Source organism: Sardina pilchardus, chromosome 12, assembly GCF_963854185.1.
Source record: "Sardina pilchardus chromosome 12, fSarPil1.1, whole genome shotgun sequence".
NCBI classification, from domain to species: domain Eukaryota; kingdom Metazoa; phylum Chordata; class Actinopteri; order Clupeiformes; family Clupeidae; genus Sardina; species Sardina pilchardus.
The window spans coordinates 19,939,955-19,955,438 of record NC_085005.1 but is presented as its reverse complement, the minus strand read 5'-3'; the positions used below and the strand labels follow the sequence as shown (position 1 = coordinate 19,955,438).

At 46.0% G+C, this 15,484-nt stretch overlaps 1 protein-coding gene across 3 annotated transcripts in view; it reads right to left on the bottom strand.

Moving 5' to 3' along the window:
* Positions 1–15,484, bottom strand: part of daam1b (dishevelled associated activator of morphogenesis 1b) — an 86,873-nt gene that overhangs the window by 6,708 nt on the left and 64,681 nt on the right. For 2 of the 3 annotated variants that reach the window (XM_062550876.1, XM_062550875.1), the window contains exons 11-22: positions 14,740–14,878; positions 14,539–14,597; positions 14,236–14,423; positions 13,571–13,876; positions 13,008–13,115; positions 11,839–11,871; positions 11,191–11,288; positions 7,374–7,458; positions 5,829–5,935; positions 2,889–2,977; positions 2,346–2,514; positions 1,862–1,969 (exon numbers count right to left, since the gene is read on the bottom strand). In XM_062550876.1, the coding sequence (XP_062406860.1) occupies positions 1,862–1,969; positions 2,346–2,514; positions 2,889–2,977; positions 5,829–5,935; positions 7,374–7,458; positions 11,191–11,288; positions 11,839–11,871; positions 13,008–13,115; positions 13,571–13,876; positions 14,236–14,423; positions 14,539–14,597; positions 14,740–14,878 (1,489 nt within the window). The remainder of the gene's footprint in view (positions 1–1,861; positions 1,970–2,345; positions 2,515–2,888; positions 2,978–5,828; positions 5,936–7,373; positions 7,459–11,190; positions 11,289–11,838; positions 11,872–13,007; positions 13,116–13,570; positions 13,877–14,235; positions 14,424–14,538; positions 14,598–14,739; positions 14,879–15,484) is intronic. The other variant, XM_062550877.1, reaches the window with a different exon arrangement.

The following is a 15,484-nucleotide window of genomic DNA, read 5'->3' as shown; positions in this document are numbered from 1 at the left end:
CTCAATCAGTGCCTTTCTCATTGATGCGCCAGCACAATCGGGGCATTGTCCATCGTCAAAAAGATTCCTACACACACACAGACACAGGCAGACACACAGACACACACACACACACACACAGCCCTGTGGCATATGCACGTACTGTGATAGCGCCCCGCGTAAACAACAGAGACGGTCCCTCACTCACACGTGGAGACAATGACTGAGGCTGTTGTTCCTGAGGTAAGCAGACACTCTGAGCAGCACCTTTCGTCAACAACAACAACAAAGTCCCAGAATCCCCCTAGTCTGTGGCCTCGCCCCTCTGGAACGGGTTCAAATGTGAGTCAAACACACAAGAGTGATGAAGTCTGGGTGTTGCAGTATGTTCACACTCACATGTATTCAGTTACCAGATGCTCTTATGGCGCACATTTCATCACAGATTTAATCACCACATATCTTTTATTGACACATTTGGCAAAATTAGGCGCCATGTTTGGCAGGAGACGGCTAGCTTTAATGTCACTTTAATTTGGTTGAAGACACAGCGGGCCAAACGTTAACTTGTGGTACTCTCAGACAGCTGAGATGGATAACAGCAATGGCTCTACCAACAAACAAAAGCTCGCCTCTCTTTTCTCATCAGGAGTGTGATAAATTGAAAGTCTCTGTGACGTGCAACACTCTGTTGCCAAGTGTAATCAAAATGTCACAGCCACCATTTTTTTAACAGAGGCTGGTTAACATTTAACACGGCTCTTTAGTTTGTGCTGAAGAGATTTGGAGCCAAATGCTGAACTTGTGCCCGTGAGACAGGTGAGATGGATGGATAATAGCTACGAGGTGGATAAAAGGGAAGACATAAAAGGAGTCGCATCACATAGATCTGAGAGATACGTTTTTTTTTTTTTTTTTGTCTTTCATCTGTTGCTGCACTGAATCCTTAATGGGCCCCAAGATGAGAGTTGGCCTTAAAGCAGGACTGTGTGTGTGTGTGTGTGTGTGTGTGTGTGTGTGTGTGTGTGTGTGTGTGTGTGTGTGTGTGTGTGTGTGTGTGTGTTTGGCTGTCGTCTCTGGTTTCAAAATCTGGCTGGCGTCGAGAGGAGTCCAAACAGACAGCACGCTGTCTCAGGAATTTGTGTATCTGAATCAATACAACTCTGTGTCGACGCAGAGGGCCCATCGAGCTGAGAGAGGGGTCTGGACCTTCTCTGCTTGTCCGGCAGATCTGCTCCACAATACGACCTGCCTCCACCAGAACTCCCCCCCTGTGTCTACAAGTGAGTCTTACCGGCCCACGTCAAGAGCTTTTGAGTTGCGTTGTGTAACATATACCTCAGCGTATGCCTCATGAGAGGTACTGTTCTTTGTCTCATCCCAGAAAAACGAGGAACATCTCCGTGTGGCTCACTTCCTGTAAGCTCCGTCAGGACCTCACACAGACTGTTTTTTTCCTTGTTTTTCCCTCTTATTTTTACGTGTGCTATACACTTTTCTAGCGTCCTGCTGCCCGTTCAACAGATGACACACTGATGAACTCCATCTGAGGAAACATCTGACTTCATTAGAAGTTACGATCGAGTTCCAAAGCGCGTTGACACAAACACTACAAAGGGGGAGAGAGGGGCGGCCGGGCGCTGTGCGAGTTCAGTGTTGTGCTTGTTTTCGCTTGTATTTAAGTGCGGATGACCTGCGCTGACCTCTTAGGCTCGATGCGCAGTCTGGAGAGCACTGAAAGGACTTGTTTCCTGAAGCCATTCAAGCTCAAGGAGACCACAAGGACTCATAAATCTCCAGGCTGGTGAGATGGTGAGGGAGGGCGGAGGGCAGAGGGGGAGGGGGGGGGGGGGGGGGGGGGAGTGATCACGCTGCCACCTACTTCACTTTCGCTGCTTCCGGAACGTTCAGCAGATCCTCAGGGATGTGCATGACTTTGGGGTACTTCTTCTCCAAGATGGTGATCAGGTAATGGAGGAGAGTGACATTCCTGCAAGTGAACAAACACAATCAGGATAAGTGGGTTTCTGCCAGCTCATCTAGTTTCAAATGTACTGATATAGGTCAGGCTCTGTGTGTGTGTGTGTGTGTGTGTCAAGTCTGAAATATCACTTGTGTCCTTTAGCTACCACAGTAACGCAAATACACAAGATTACATGAACACATAACTGCATACAACTCCCACCACTGACAGCTAAATCTACTCTAAAATCTGTTTCACTCTTTGTGTAAGTAGTGCTACGAGAGATGTTCTCTGAAGAGCTGGGTTTTCAGACGTTTTTTTGAAGATGAAGAGGGATGTCCCTACTCCAGCAGGAAACTGGTAGTGCGTTCCACCAACGAGGAACAACAGACGAAACTCTTACTTGTCGATGCTGGACTTGGTGTCGGCGATCTTGTTGAGCGAGGACACTTTGAAGCCGTAGGCGTTGCCCCTCTGGCCTTTGTTCATGTAGTTTCCGAAGGCCAGGACCACCTCCAGCAGCTGCTTCACGTTCCGGCTGTGCAGCACCTCTTTAGAGGCCTTGGACAGTGCTGGGGGGGGGGGGGGGGGCATCGGACACTGATTAACTTCACAGAGCAATATGTGCAATATGCGCAACATATGGACGATGAAAATAATGAATGTTCTGTGAAGTAGTGTGCAATACATATGTTTTTACTTTAATGACACGTGTAATGTAATGTATTGTGATGTGTGATGTGTGATTCTGGACTTTTTTTTGAGCTTGTGATAGCACATTTCGAACATGTAAACTAAAAAATGATGTGATAACCATATGTGTAATACATTATTTTCTATTATATATTTTAGAGGAGCAATTAAAGTATAGAATGGTGTTTAGTTGCCATATGTGATGATGGCTTTTGGAAAACACCAAAAAGACGTTGAAAGTTAGAACACTGACCTTCAACTTTGGGTTTGATCTCGGCGATCCTCTCGGCAAATTTCTTCTTGAAGTACAGTGACTGAAGTCTCTGTTGGTAGTGGTTTATTCTGCGACGGAGACATGCAAGAGAGGACAGAAAGACGATGAAGACAAAAAGGTTACGAGACACGTTTTCACTTACATATTATATTTACACTCATTCATTTGGCTGACCATCATTTATCCAAAGGGCCAGTTACCCTAGAGGAACTAAAGGTTAAGTTCCTTGGCTCAAGGGCATAACACGGTGTACTAGCTTATCAGAAGCTATTATGAAAAGCAACTTCCAATGAAAAAATATATGTGGATATCAGTTTTAAACCCATAACTTTGATGACGTGGGCATCTTGTTCTGCTTGTTAAAGAGACCCTATGCAACTTTCTGCAGGAGACGATCGCTCCTTGTTTACATCTGGAAGTCTGAGACGAAGAGCCACGCTTGCAATTTATATATTTAAATATAGCCTATACATGTATAGATATACACGCTAAAGCTGTCGGGGAAACTCTGCAGAGAAAATGCAAGCATAAAACGAGCGAAAACGAAAAACGAAACCGAAACCAGAGATGAAATCGCCAATCCGGCATCGTTCCTCTTTAAACTACAGACATTTACATCACTATAGGAATATTCAGCAACAAAAACACTAGAGGACAAGCTATGCATGAGGAGTCCTAAATGGACCACAACACTGCCGAGCTCTCACTGCAGTCCACGTGCGAAGACGTCACAGCCACAGTAAGAGGGGAGGGGGGTCCTTTGTTCGGTTCCCAAACGCTAGGTATGACAGGTATGACAAGACCAGTATTGTGAAGGGAAAAGAACACAAACGGAGCACCACCTCGTCAGCTGAACCTGAACACTCTGCTACCGGGCTCATCCCCTGTTGTGGGGTGGGACGGGGGGAAGAGGCTGGAGGGAGTGTGTTGTGGGTGTTTGTAGCATTTCATCATGCCAGGAGTAGCAGTAGGGTTTCCCATACTGCCTTGCGCGGTGATTTCTTTCACGCTGCTAAGGCAGTCTGGAAACTAACGCCCCCATTTTCGCCTGATGTTGGAAGCCAATCACAGAACAGGGGAGAAAGCAAGACCATGATGAGCTATGCAGAGACGCATTTGATTGACATCCGTGGCGCCCAATGAACGGATCTGGGCATTTTTTCAAATACGAGAAAATGAACGTCTGGTTGCCAGACCACGTCTCATTTGGGAAGTGGGAGGCGTTAGCCAGGCTATGCCAGGAGGGGCCTGGGCCCCAAAACATTATGAAGGTAGTAAATAATTCAAAACATTTTGGGAGCAAGATCTGGTGTGCCGACTCTGTCTAATTTTACTGACTTTCCTTGTCTAGCACCTACAGTTCATCTGCTCTGGATGTGATTTCAACGTGCTGTGGGTGTTGCCATGGCTGTTGACCTACTGTACGTTCAAAAAGACGGCACTTTGATGATGTGTAGAAGACAGTTACTGAGAGGAAGTTGACCTTCTCCAACCATCTCAATCATTCCTTTTCAACAGCCGAAGCAGATCAGGAAAAGCAAATAAATCTATGACTGGCCAGTGCTTTAGACTTGATCGAAAACAAGCTGAAGAGATGGAAGGAGACAATAAAAAATAAACCTGAAGAGGGAACCATTTCCAAGACACCTGTGAGCGTTCACTCTGCTGACATGAAAACCCGAGTGCTCTGTTGTTTCAGGTCTTTGCATTTGGGGCGTTCGGCAAATATTGATACGGCCCAGAGTCTCCGTGGAGACCAGACAAACATGTTTGGGAGGATTTGACTCTCTTTCCACCCCTTTAAGCTCAAGTCGTGGGGGGGGGGGGGGGGATGCAATCCTCAGATGAGCACCACAGATGCGTCACAGAGCCCAAGATGCTAAGCTCAATAAAAGGGGCTTTCAGAGTCGTGGGTGGTCCGGTCTAGGTGGATCTCGCATTCGCACTTCTCATCAGTTGCACACGAGGATGATCATTTCAAGGCCACAAAGGGTTGTAAAACGGGGGGGAGCGCTCTTCGAGCCAAAAACACCCACAAGTTGTTAAGAGTAAATCTCTGCCGGGACTGGATCAGAAGTGACACTTCCAAGAAGATAATTCCATGGAGCCACCATTAGCCATGGTGAAGAAAACCAGGACTATCTATTCATGCTGCTGTTCTGAAGACATCAGTTAAACGTTCTGTAGTCACCCTTCAAACAATGACTCATGAGTGAGAAAAACACTCTGCTTGGATCAAAAACAAGGGGAGATTTAATTGCAGTAATAGCTAAATGACTATCTTTCGCCACTTGTGTGGTTGTGTAAATTCCTTGACAATGACCTCAAGTTTCAGTGGAAGCAGGGGGAATCTCTGGAAGCACTAAACTTAAGTCTTGTGCTCCATGTGGGATGTCTTAAAATAACGCGATGAAGGTCTGGAGACCAAAACATTGCATTTTCAATAAATGTAGTACTACAAGTTACAGTCAGAATGTGGGAGTATCGTAAGTATTCGATGTTGGTATTATCTTATGCATCTGTCGATCAGGTAGCTGTGCAAACGCTTTGCTTCAAAGGTTCTGCTCTACTTCAAAAAAAGGCCTCCTGAGTCCTAAAGCGTGCAGCACATACGTGTGCACCGACTCTTTGAGTCACTTGCCCGTGTACACGCCAACATTTTTAACCGACAAGCATTCCATAAAAATGGATTCAATTGTGTGACTCTGACAAAAACAGAATTGAATCGTAATCTACACGGTGGCGAAAAGGTTTGCTGGTTGTGCGCGGTGTTGAATTGTCAGCGCCTATGTGTGAAGGCCTTGAATCTCTGAACCATACCTACGGCCTTCAGCTACGCATCTGTCGACCCGATACGTGTGCGAAAGTTTTGCTCAAACGTTCAGTTCTACTTCAAAACATTCTGCTTGACCTCCGTACCTGCTCATCTCGTAAAAGAAGCGGTCAGCCTTGGCCATGCGGTCCAGTTCATGCTTGTGCTCCTCCAACAGGTCCACGTCACTCTTCTCTGGGATGAACTTCAGCATCTGATTGAACAGAGCACCATCATTATGGCAAATCCACATTCACTCCACATTCACTCCACATTCACTCCACAGACAAGACTGAACATCACATTTACTTACCTACCTGACATCGCATTTACTTTACTAATTATTTATTTATCCTTAGATTCTATTTTACTACAATGCTTTTATTTGTCATGCACTTTTTTTTTGTGAAGCACTTTGTGATCCTGTATGTGAAAAGAAAAGCTACATAAATAGAATGTACTTACTTACTTACTTACTTACTTACTTCACCAAGAATGCAAAACAGTATGATATGAAGTGTGTAAAACTAAAATGCTAACCTTTGATAGATAAGAGCCAAGTCTAAAGTCTAACAGAAGCTAACTGAATAACTGTGCAACATCTATTTGCGAATATAATACCATGAGCAAGATCCTAAGCACTAAAACTGGTGGGTCAGCTCGAACCTCTCACACACCACATGATGGCTTACTTCATGTATGAGAACTCTGCTCATTAACTTGACTTTGCACTTTCCCCTGCATTCAAATGAGGGCCCTGAGTATGTGCCCCTCAAATAACAGGTTAGCGGCTAAATGGCCACGGCTAAGGAGGCCATCTATGGGGCATAACTATTTCTTATTATGGCCTTTAGAACCACCCGCAAATGAGGCAGAGGAAACGTGAAGACCTCGGCTAGACATGGCATTTGGTCATGGCTGTTGTGGGAAAGTCTCTCAGTAGTGCTTGAGGTGTATTTTGACTGAGGTGTATGCTCCTGTCTCTGGTGACAGTAAGTGTTCTAACTTCTAACCCACGGTGATTATAGAGGAGACTAGGTCTGAGGCACCAGACACGCTGGTGAGACTTCTGGGTGTATTGTGGGCCAGATTCAACAAAACACACATAAGATGCCAACTGTGCTTCACAACCTCGATGAAATTTTTGTCATTATTGTTATGTACCAGTATGATAGTTGTAGTTGCTGGGGTTTTATTACCTTAATAATAATAATAATAATAATAATAATTGCATGTGGCAGTGAGAGGTTCCCACCAACAGAGCAAGGACTTCAACATCATCTCCTGTGCGTAACTAAAATGTCATACTATGTATGAAACACCAGCGTTGTTGACTGACTTGTAGGTGGAAAAAACAAGCGCCAATTTCCATTCATCAAAAATCAACTTCGTTGAACGTCAATACTTGACTCTGGTTTCCCCCCGAAAGCTTAAAACAAAACGCAACCTGAAAACTATCGAGCCTCAGCATATTGGCTAGTCAGGCTTTGTCAGAAACATCAGCCATGTGGACCAGGAGTCTATAACTAATGCCAGGGGCTGCACCTGGAGTCACAGAACTGTCTGGCCAAGGTTAACACCACAGAGGTCCATGTAACACTATACACCTCCATCAGAAACAATTGCCTCCCTGGGTGGAACGAATGACCCACCTGCTCCAGCATGTCCTTGGGCAGATCCTCCTGCTCGTCCATGGTCATGATGGCTCTCTTGATCTCCTCGTTGGACAACTTCAACCTGGAACGGCAGGCAGAGAATTTAGTTTGGTCTCAATAACTACATTAATGAATCCAGGCAGCATTGCTGCTTTGAGCTGTTCAAGTTCAAGACTTTAGCCAAACTCCCCCCGCAGAAACCAACTGCCAAATAAAAAGAAATTGTGCTTCCTCTGCACAGATGCAGAATAACTACAGCACATATTTTTTCCCTCCTGTTTCAGCGGAGAAATTGTTAAGAGGAAATATGCTTCTTCTGGCAATGGACACGAAAAGCGACGGCTCCCCACTATAAATAATGAGACATGAGATATCCTGGCCCGCTTATGTCAAAGGGTGCTAGGCCTGTTTAGGACAAAGTCTTCACTGCTGGGTCTGTTACTCCCACAACTGGGATGGGGGAATGGTGACTCACTCACTTTATACGCTACTTTACTGTGTGAGGCTGGAGGTTAGCCACAATCATCTCTTCCTAATTGAGACAATAATGAGATCCAAATGAGGCCTAAACGAGATTTTAATGAGATGTGACCATTTCGTAGGAAACGAGGGAAGAGCGGAGACCGTTCCTCAGAAAAAAATGGTGAGACTCGTTAATTCTCGAGAAGACTATAACCTTTCTCAAGATAAAACTCCGCGGACCTGAAAAAGTCGTGGCCAGGGCAACCTGAAAAAGCTTAACCTGAACCTGCCCTCCGTGATCCACTTCCCGCGAGCTCCTCTCGATGACAGCGCGCTGAAAGGCCACGTGACGGAGTAGGCGTTGTGGGAGGCAGGCGAGAGCCAGAGGGGAACAGGTGCCTGACAGGCCCCGCTCGCTCACTCGCTCGCTCGCTCGCTCGGCACCCGCCGAGACGGCTCTCGGTTTGGCCGCCAGCGGAGAGAGAGAGAGCGAGAGAGCGAGAGAAAGCCAGAACAGGGAGAACGAGGGAATGGAGGGGTGCGGAGAGTGGGAGAGATGTTGGAAGAGGGATGAGAGGAACAAGGCCAGGGTGCTTCCCACGTCAGGCAAGGAGAGGCCTGTTTGGGCCGCACCGAAACAGCACACAGCACGACCGCTTTTGCCACTTAAAACAACTCTTTTTCTTCTGGTTAAACACTGAACCATTTTGACCATAAAAGCCAAATGGTCCTGTGCTTTTTCATTTTTTTTTTTTTAAACAAAAAAAGTGGCCGCAGACTCTTCCTAATTACATGCTTTGCAGGTATGGTACCTTTTTAAAAGCTTAACAAGTGGCGTGCCAAGTTTAAAACGTTTCTCCGAATTACCCCCCGAGTTTGTTCGCGTCCAAAAAAACCACGCACCACTTGTGGTAATTACATTACTGGCAGTGGTAATCGTCCAGTCCACCTCCTGAACGGCCTGCTCGTCAGCGCACTGGGCAGGAACCAGCACCAGGACTCCTCCGACAAAAAAACTCTAACAACTTAGAGCCTGGGTTTCATTTCAGCCTTTATGGGCAGTAGCTTTCACATCATGAACATACTTTAAACCAATTTCCTTTATGGCGTGTTTAAGGCATCCAGGCGTACTTGAAAAATAAATTAGTAGTTAACGGGCATCAAGGATATCATAGCTGATGTGTCGCTGGTCGGCTGGTATTCAATCTATAATGTATAATGAACAGATGGTGGCGCGGAGTCGATCCGAAGCGTAATAAAAAGAGATATGCCCATGACTGCAAAATAGACCTCTATAAAGTAGATCGAACCAGTTCCAGGGGACTGTCCCATTAAGCTACACACTACTGCTACCTTTGTCATGCAGTTGAAAATACATTATGGAGCCCCTATCGGGGCATGTGAGAGTGATCTTTTTTTGGTGGTGGGGAGAGGGGGGGGTGGTCCATTTAAAGATTAAAGATCTTTTATGGCTCAGCATCTGTTCCACAAAAAAAATGCCTCCTCCGTGGAGAACCGGTGCTAATAGCATCGTAGAACGTGAAACTAGGCATAGGGGCATTTTGTTCTGAGCCCCTACGGATCCGTCTCCACCATGGGTGGTCCATGGGAGAACCACACGGGAGCCACCAGGCCACTTAGGCAACACTCTGGCCTCAGCAAAGCCAATAAACCCCATTAGCTGAAATGGGAAGGGCCCAGAGGCGAGCGGGCAGCCTGTTAAAAGCCCACATTTGTGTCCATCATAACTATTATTATTTTTTCTCATGACCGTGAGTGGGAGGATGGCTGAAACAAGCTGGGAGGGTTTTTTTTTGTCTGGTTTTAAACAAGGCCTCTATGGGGTTCATTAAAAAAAAAACTTTTCTTTGCTGTCTGACAACAATTTCTCCTCACCACAGGAGCGGCTAGGGTTCTTTTTTTTTTTTACGACAGTGGAACAGACCCCAAAGCTTGTGCCATGACTTAGGTCTACCCATTTGTTGCCCAGTAGCAAGACTAACAAAGCAATGGTCCCTCTGCCAAGCTATGCCTCACCCTCTACCCATCTTCCTACTCCCTTTTCACATTAGCACTTAGGAGAAGCGGTTAGTCGTCCAGAAATAGAGCCTACAAGCATTCCAATTTTGGGACTTACCACCATGCTCCAAGGGCCAGCTGACCCTGTAGCCCTGTATGCGGAGGAGAGTGGTGTGTGTGTGTGTGTGTGTGTGTGTGTGTGTTGTGTTTCCCTCCCTCACTTGCTCCGATCTTCACTCCCAGCTGTTAGATGAGGGGCCCCCTAAAACACACTTAATCGCTCTGATAAACGTTACCACCAGGGGAGGCGCAGTGCCATTTTGGTTTGTTTCATGTCGTCCGTGTCGAGGGGAATTAGTCTCGCCGTGTGTGTAAATCCGCGGCTTGATGACAACGCCAAGCCACAATCAATTAGAGCGCAGTCATACGTCTTGGAATGGACCGCGGTGGCATCAAATCCAGCAAAAAACCCAGATTTGGTTCAGCTCACAGATTTTATTTTCTCCTCACCAAAAATCTAAATACTGAATCTGATCTTTTAAACTGACGCTCCTTCCTTGTCTACAGCTCAGCCCAAACAAATCCATCCTACACCGTGGGATTAGCCCGGAGAAATCAAAACGCTAAGCATAAGACGAGACGAGACGAGAAACACACACAAGTTTTACGCGAGCTCAATCTCAACATCCCAGCCGTTCAGACCACACCTGTACAAACGAATGACCCGGAAAGGCTGTAACACCACACCCTGAATAACATTAATCCGTTTCATGAAAACATCATCTGTTCTGAGGGCCCCCAGACAGCGCTGCCTTTCAACCATATTTTCTTTCAGTCTTACAGGCCACAGGCAGCTGTATAAGAGATCTATCAAAGCATTCAGAACACAATGGAGCGCTACTTGGTGACACAAAGTGTTGGAAACGGCCGCCAGGTTTATCTCAGTCTGGCCAGTTTCAAGTTTAAACAGGAAACATTAGCTGCCGGTCGCTCTCAATTAAAAACATTTAATATCTTGGCAGCGGCAACCTACTTTTTTTGTCAAGCAAGAGAAACGACTTCCTTGGCCGGGCCAGAGAGTTATGGCAAAGAGGGGATTTTCTTGGACCATGTGGCATTCCATCATTGCAGCCGAGGCGCTTTGGAGTTCAAACGTCCGTGGGAAGGAAATCCCTTCATTTGGCTAAAGAAATGGGAGATGACGACGTTGCTTACCCCTACTGACGGCAGAACAGCGACGGAGGGCAAAAGGACGCGCGTTGAGATTAGATATCCCATTGTCGTCCGAGTGAAATGAAAACAAGGAGGAGATGAGGACACAACCCTAACTCACCGAGACAATAGGATGTTGCAGTTCTGTGCACGACGGCCATCAATAACAGACAGCTCCTTGACTTTCTTCGAGCTCAGGGAGTCGTCCTCCACTTCTTTCTGCGGAAAGGAAAACAGGGATTAACGCCACTGATATCTTCTTATTTCTCCCCATTATGTTAAGATTGTGTCTGATGAACACTGAACAGGCTATGTGCGAGGAAAAGTACAAAAAAAACAACCCCACAAAAACGTAGGACAGAGAGAGAAGGGGAGAGAAGAAGGACAGAAAGAGAAAGAGAGAGAGAGAGAGAGAGATCAAACAGAGAACAAAGAGCTGACAAAGAGATATCAAGAGCTTATGTTAGGAACTACCAGGGTCTGAGAAGATACTTTAATCCCACTACAAAGGTAACAAGAACAGCAATATTTCTGACGTGGAAAAGGGAAATATAATCAAACACTGAAACAAATACAAGCTCTCGACAAAGTTGTGAAAATAAAGATGAAACCAGGAATGAAACGGGACACACTTTTGACTGAGGTAAATATGTTTTTGAAAGAGGACAGAAAAGGTATGCTTTGAACCAACACTGAAACGTAGACTACATCATAACGCGGAGAGACGCACAAAATGAGAAACAATCGTCACTTGTTTAATGTCACTCACCTGTTGTCTGTTGTTATTGACCATAAAGAAGTCCTAAAACGCAGCCAAGAAGCAAGGGAGATGCAGCACTCGTTAGATAGGAAGCGCAGTTTGGTGAAAACACAGCCAAAAAAACACAAAACAAGCTCATACAAAATGATCATTGGTGAATGCTGGTGAATGATGGTGTATATCTGTCTATGCAAGAAGCAGACTCTGAGTAATACAGTAGATGCATGGTACCATGAAAGACTGTGCACAATGGCAGGTGCGTGCAAGGTTGCATTAGACGTTATCATTATGAATCAAGCTTCATGTTATAAAAATAATACATTTGCCAGCATTTAGTGAAGTATACAAATGCAAAGTGAGTTCAAAACCGTTCGACTGTGGTAACTGTTACAGGCAGTTTCATGTCAACAAGACTGTGATTTTAGGTTATTTTCAAATGATGACACATCATACATCATGCAGAGATGCAGTTTTATGGTGGTGTCCCGTGCAAGGAGAAGAAAAAAATATGGGATTTTCTTTATTTGACAGGACTGAAATCCTCCGGCTATTATTAGCATCCCTCAAACTGACACATCCTTGTGTCTGCCCGAGCTCTATGAACACAGCGTCTGTTTTTCCAACAAGGGCTCTCACTGTTTCCCCTCGGTGACACCATGGCGATCAGTATGCATTATTCAAACATCAAGGCGTCTGGGATACCATGCTCCGGGCGCGGTGGCCTAGACTGAGTCCACTCGCCAATGAACTTCTCATAAAACAACCGCCTTCATTCATTCACGTTGGGCAACACTTTTTATATTTCAAAAAAGGAGGATATGACTTAAGTAGGGCTCATCGGGGGGGGAGATCTGGAATCATGTCTCACAAGGCTAAGGCTAAAAGTAGAGTTTTTTTTTTCTTTTTGTGGGAGTGAACAAACTCTCTTTGTAGTAGCAGATACTATGTAGATATGATGTACTACTAACGATTCCCCCCACTTCATTCATTCCTGCTGTGTGTGCCGTGTTTCATGCTTAAGTGAATCTACAGTGCTCTAGGTTACAAGCGGTGGTGATGTAGATGAGAAGATGGTGGGGTGAATGGACGGATAAAGGAGAGATAGAGAGAGAGAAAAGTAGAAGATGAAAGACAAGAGGAACTGTTTTTATTCCTCTCCTCCGGCAGAAACACAGTACCTGTTGTCTCTGGTAAGCAGAGAATGTCTTCTCGATGTCCGTCAGGTCGAGTATCTTGAAAACTCTGTTGTCGTCAACGTCTGCCCACACGGTGCCCTCCAGTTTGTTCTATAGAGGAAGAGGTTGTGCATGAACACTGGACCATTCACTCACTCACTCACTCACTCACTCACTCACTCACTCACTCACTCACTCACTCACTCACTCACTCACTCACTCACTCACTCACTCACTCACTCACTCACTCACTCACTCACTCACTCACTCACTCACTCACTCACTCACTCACTCACTCACTCACCACTTATAATCCACACTTATATATACATTAAATTAAGCCAACTGTGTCTTGCCAATTGACAGTAACACTTTTTGCACCATTTTATGTTGATGAAGCAGACAGGTTCATTCTTAAAAGGTGTCACTCCTGCCATCTTTCCCATGCAACATGAATGCCAGGCTGTGATACTATCCATCTCCACTCACAACTTATTTCATTCAGGACAGTTGTGTTTCCCCAAAACATTCCATCTCTGAGCAGCTTAACTCCCAGAGTTACCAACCTCAGCCAGCTTGGCCCAGTTGAAGGACTTGAGCGCGTTCGAGGGCTGCGGGATGTTCTTCTTCTTGGAAGCAGGTCCCAGGGGAGCTCCAGGGGGTGGCGGAGCTCCACAGAGGGGTGGGCGACCTGGGGGTGGCGGGGGTCCACCTGGGGGTGGGGGCGGGGGTGGTGGCATACCAACACCTGGTGGAGGAGGAGGAGGGGGCGGGGGCATGCCTGCCGGTATTGGCGGCGGAACAGGTGGCAGAGGTCCACCTGGAGGACCTGGGATGAGAGGAGGACCCCCGGGGACAGTGGCGACCTGCCTCTGCAGAAAACAAAAACGGGACAGACTCAATTGAGCTTCAGGACACACAGCGGGGGGGAATCCATGCATCAGCGACGCGTCATGTCTGTATCGGCGTGTAGCTATATTTAGCCATATCCTTAAAGCTCTGGAGACTAACTTTTGCTCACCAAGCAGTGATTTATATTACAGAACTGATATGATAGACATGACATGAGATCCCTGAGTTGTTGTGTTATATTTAACAAAGGTGGAAATGAAGAACTGAGACCAAAAAAAGAAAAATAGAAATGATTTCATAGGGCCCTGTTTAACAAAGCCATTTCTTGGACCACTTTCAGTGATGCCCAATTCACCCTTTGGGGTGAACGTTAGCTTACCGTGCTAAGTTCGTGTAGCCGAACCGTGAGTTCCGACAGCTGCTGCTTCACCGTCTTGTGCTCACTGCTCTCCCGCTCCAGTTTCTCCTTCATCTTGTTCAGCGTCTGCATCATGTCCTCTTTCTCCTGCGTCTTGGCATCGCACTCGCGTTCCTTCTTCTCGAGCCTCTGCTGTAACTCTTGGTGCTCTGCGTCAGGCCAGAAAGACAGAGAGTCGGAGTCAGCACATTTCTGAGAGAGTTGTTTATGGAATTTCAAAATGGAGATTTATTAGCTTGTCATTACCAAAAATAATACACTCACCCTTTCGCATTTTCTCGGCCTGCTCCTTCCACTGTTTCACCTCGTTTTCGTTTACAAGCCTGGGAAGGTTAACAGGGAGGAGACACAGTAGGAGGCTTTTACATCAAAGAATGGCGCCCGAGTAATGCTCTTGTTTAGACAAACAATCATCTCCCATTTCAATCAAATATCATTAAGTCAAAAAAGGGCCTTAGAACTCACATGCGGACCACGTTCTTCACGTTGAAGTTCTCGAGCGGGGTCACGTCGGGGTCGTAACCTTTGTCGTTCTGCAGGACCATCTGCTGCACAATGCGATCCAGGAGCAGCCAGTACTGCACCGTGTTCCCGCTCCTCTTGTCTGTGAGGCACAAAAGGAGAAGCTAAGCTAAATCCCCCAAACGCTGCCTACAGAAACCAGCCAGTGTTTCAAGACCAAGATGAGGAGCTACTGAAATGAGTTACCAGGTTGTCTGCATCAAATTAAAAGAGTTTTTACTATAATAACTAGTAATAATGGGGGGGGGGGGGGGGCACTATGTGTTTGTTTCTAACTTTCTCCATCAATGCTTCTCTTTCAGCAATGTGACTTCCACATCCTACAAACCTTTGATCACAAAAACGCAACTACAGTTGAAAGTCTGAAATTGTAAAACATTCTTTTTTTATTTTAATCTAAACTGGACTGCTTAGATTCGACAACACAAACCAGCTAATCTGTGGAGACAGTGCACCAAAAAAAAAAGAGTATAAAGAACAATTCATTGGACGGCATTACAGTCTGACCTTGGCCTCATTCACGAGCAGAAACGGGGCCAAGAGTTTACATTACAGAGCGTTTTAGTGAAGCGTCATGGCGGTAGAGATATTTAAAGGGGCGAAGACAGCTCCACACGGCACATTATGGTGGAGCGAGATACAGCTGCGCTCCAGTTCCACAGGAGAGGACAAGAGAACAACGGGCCGC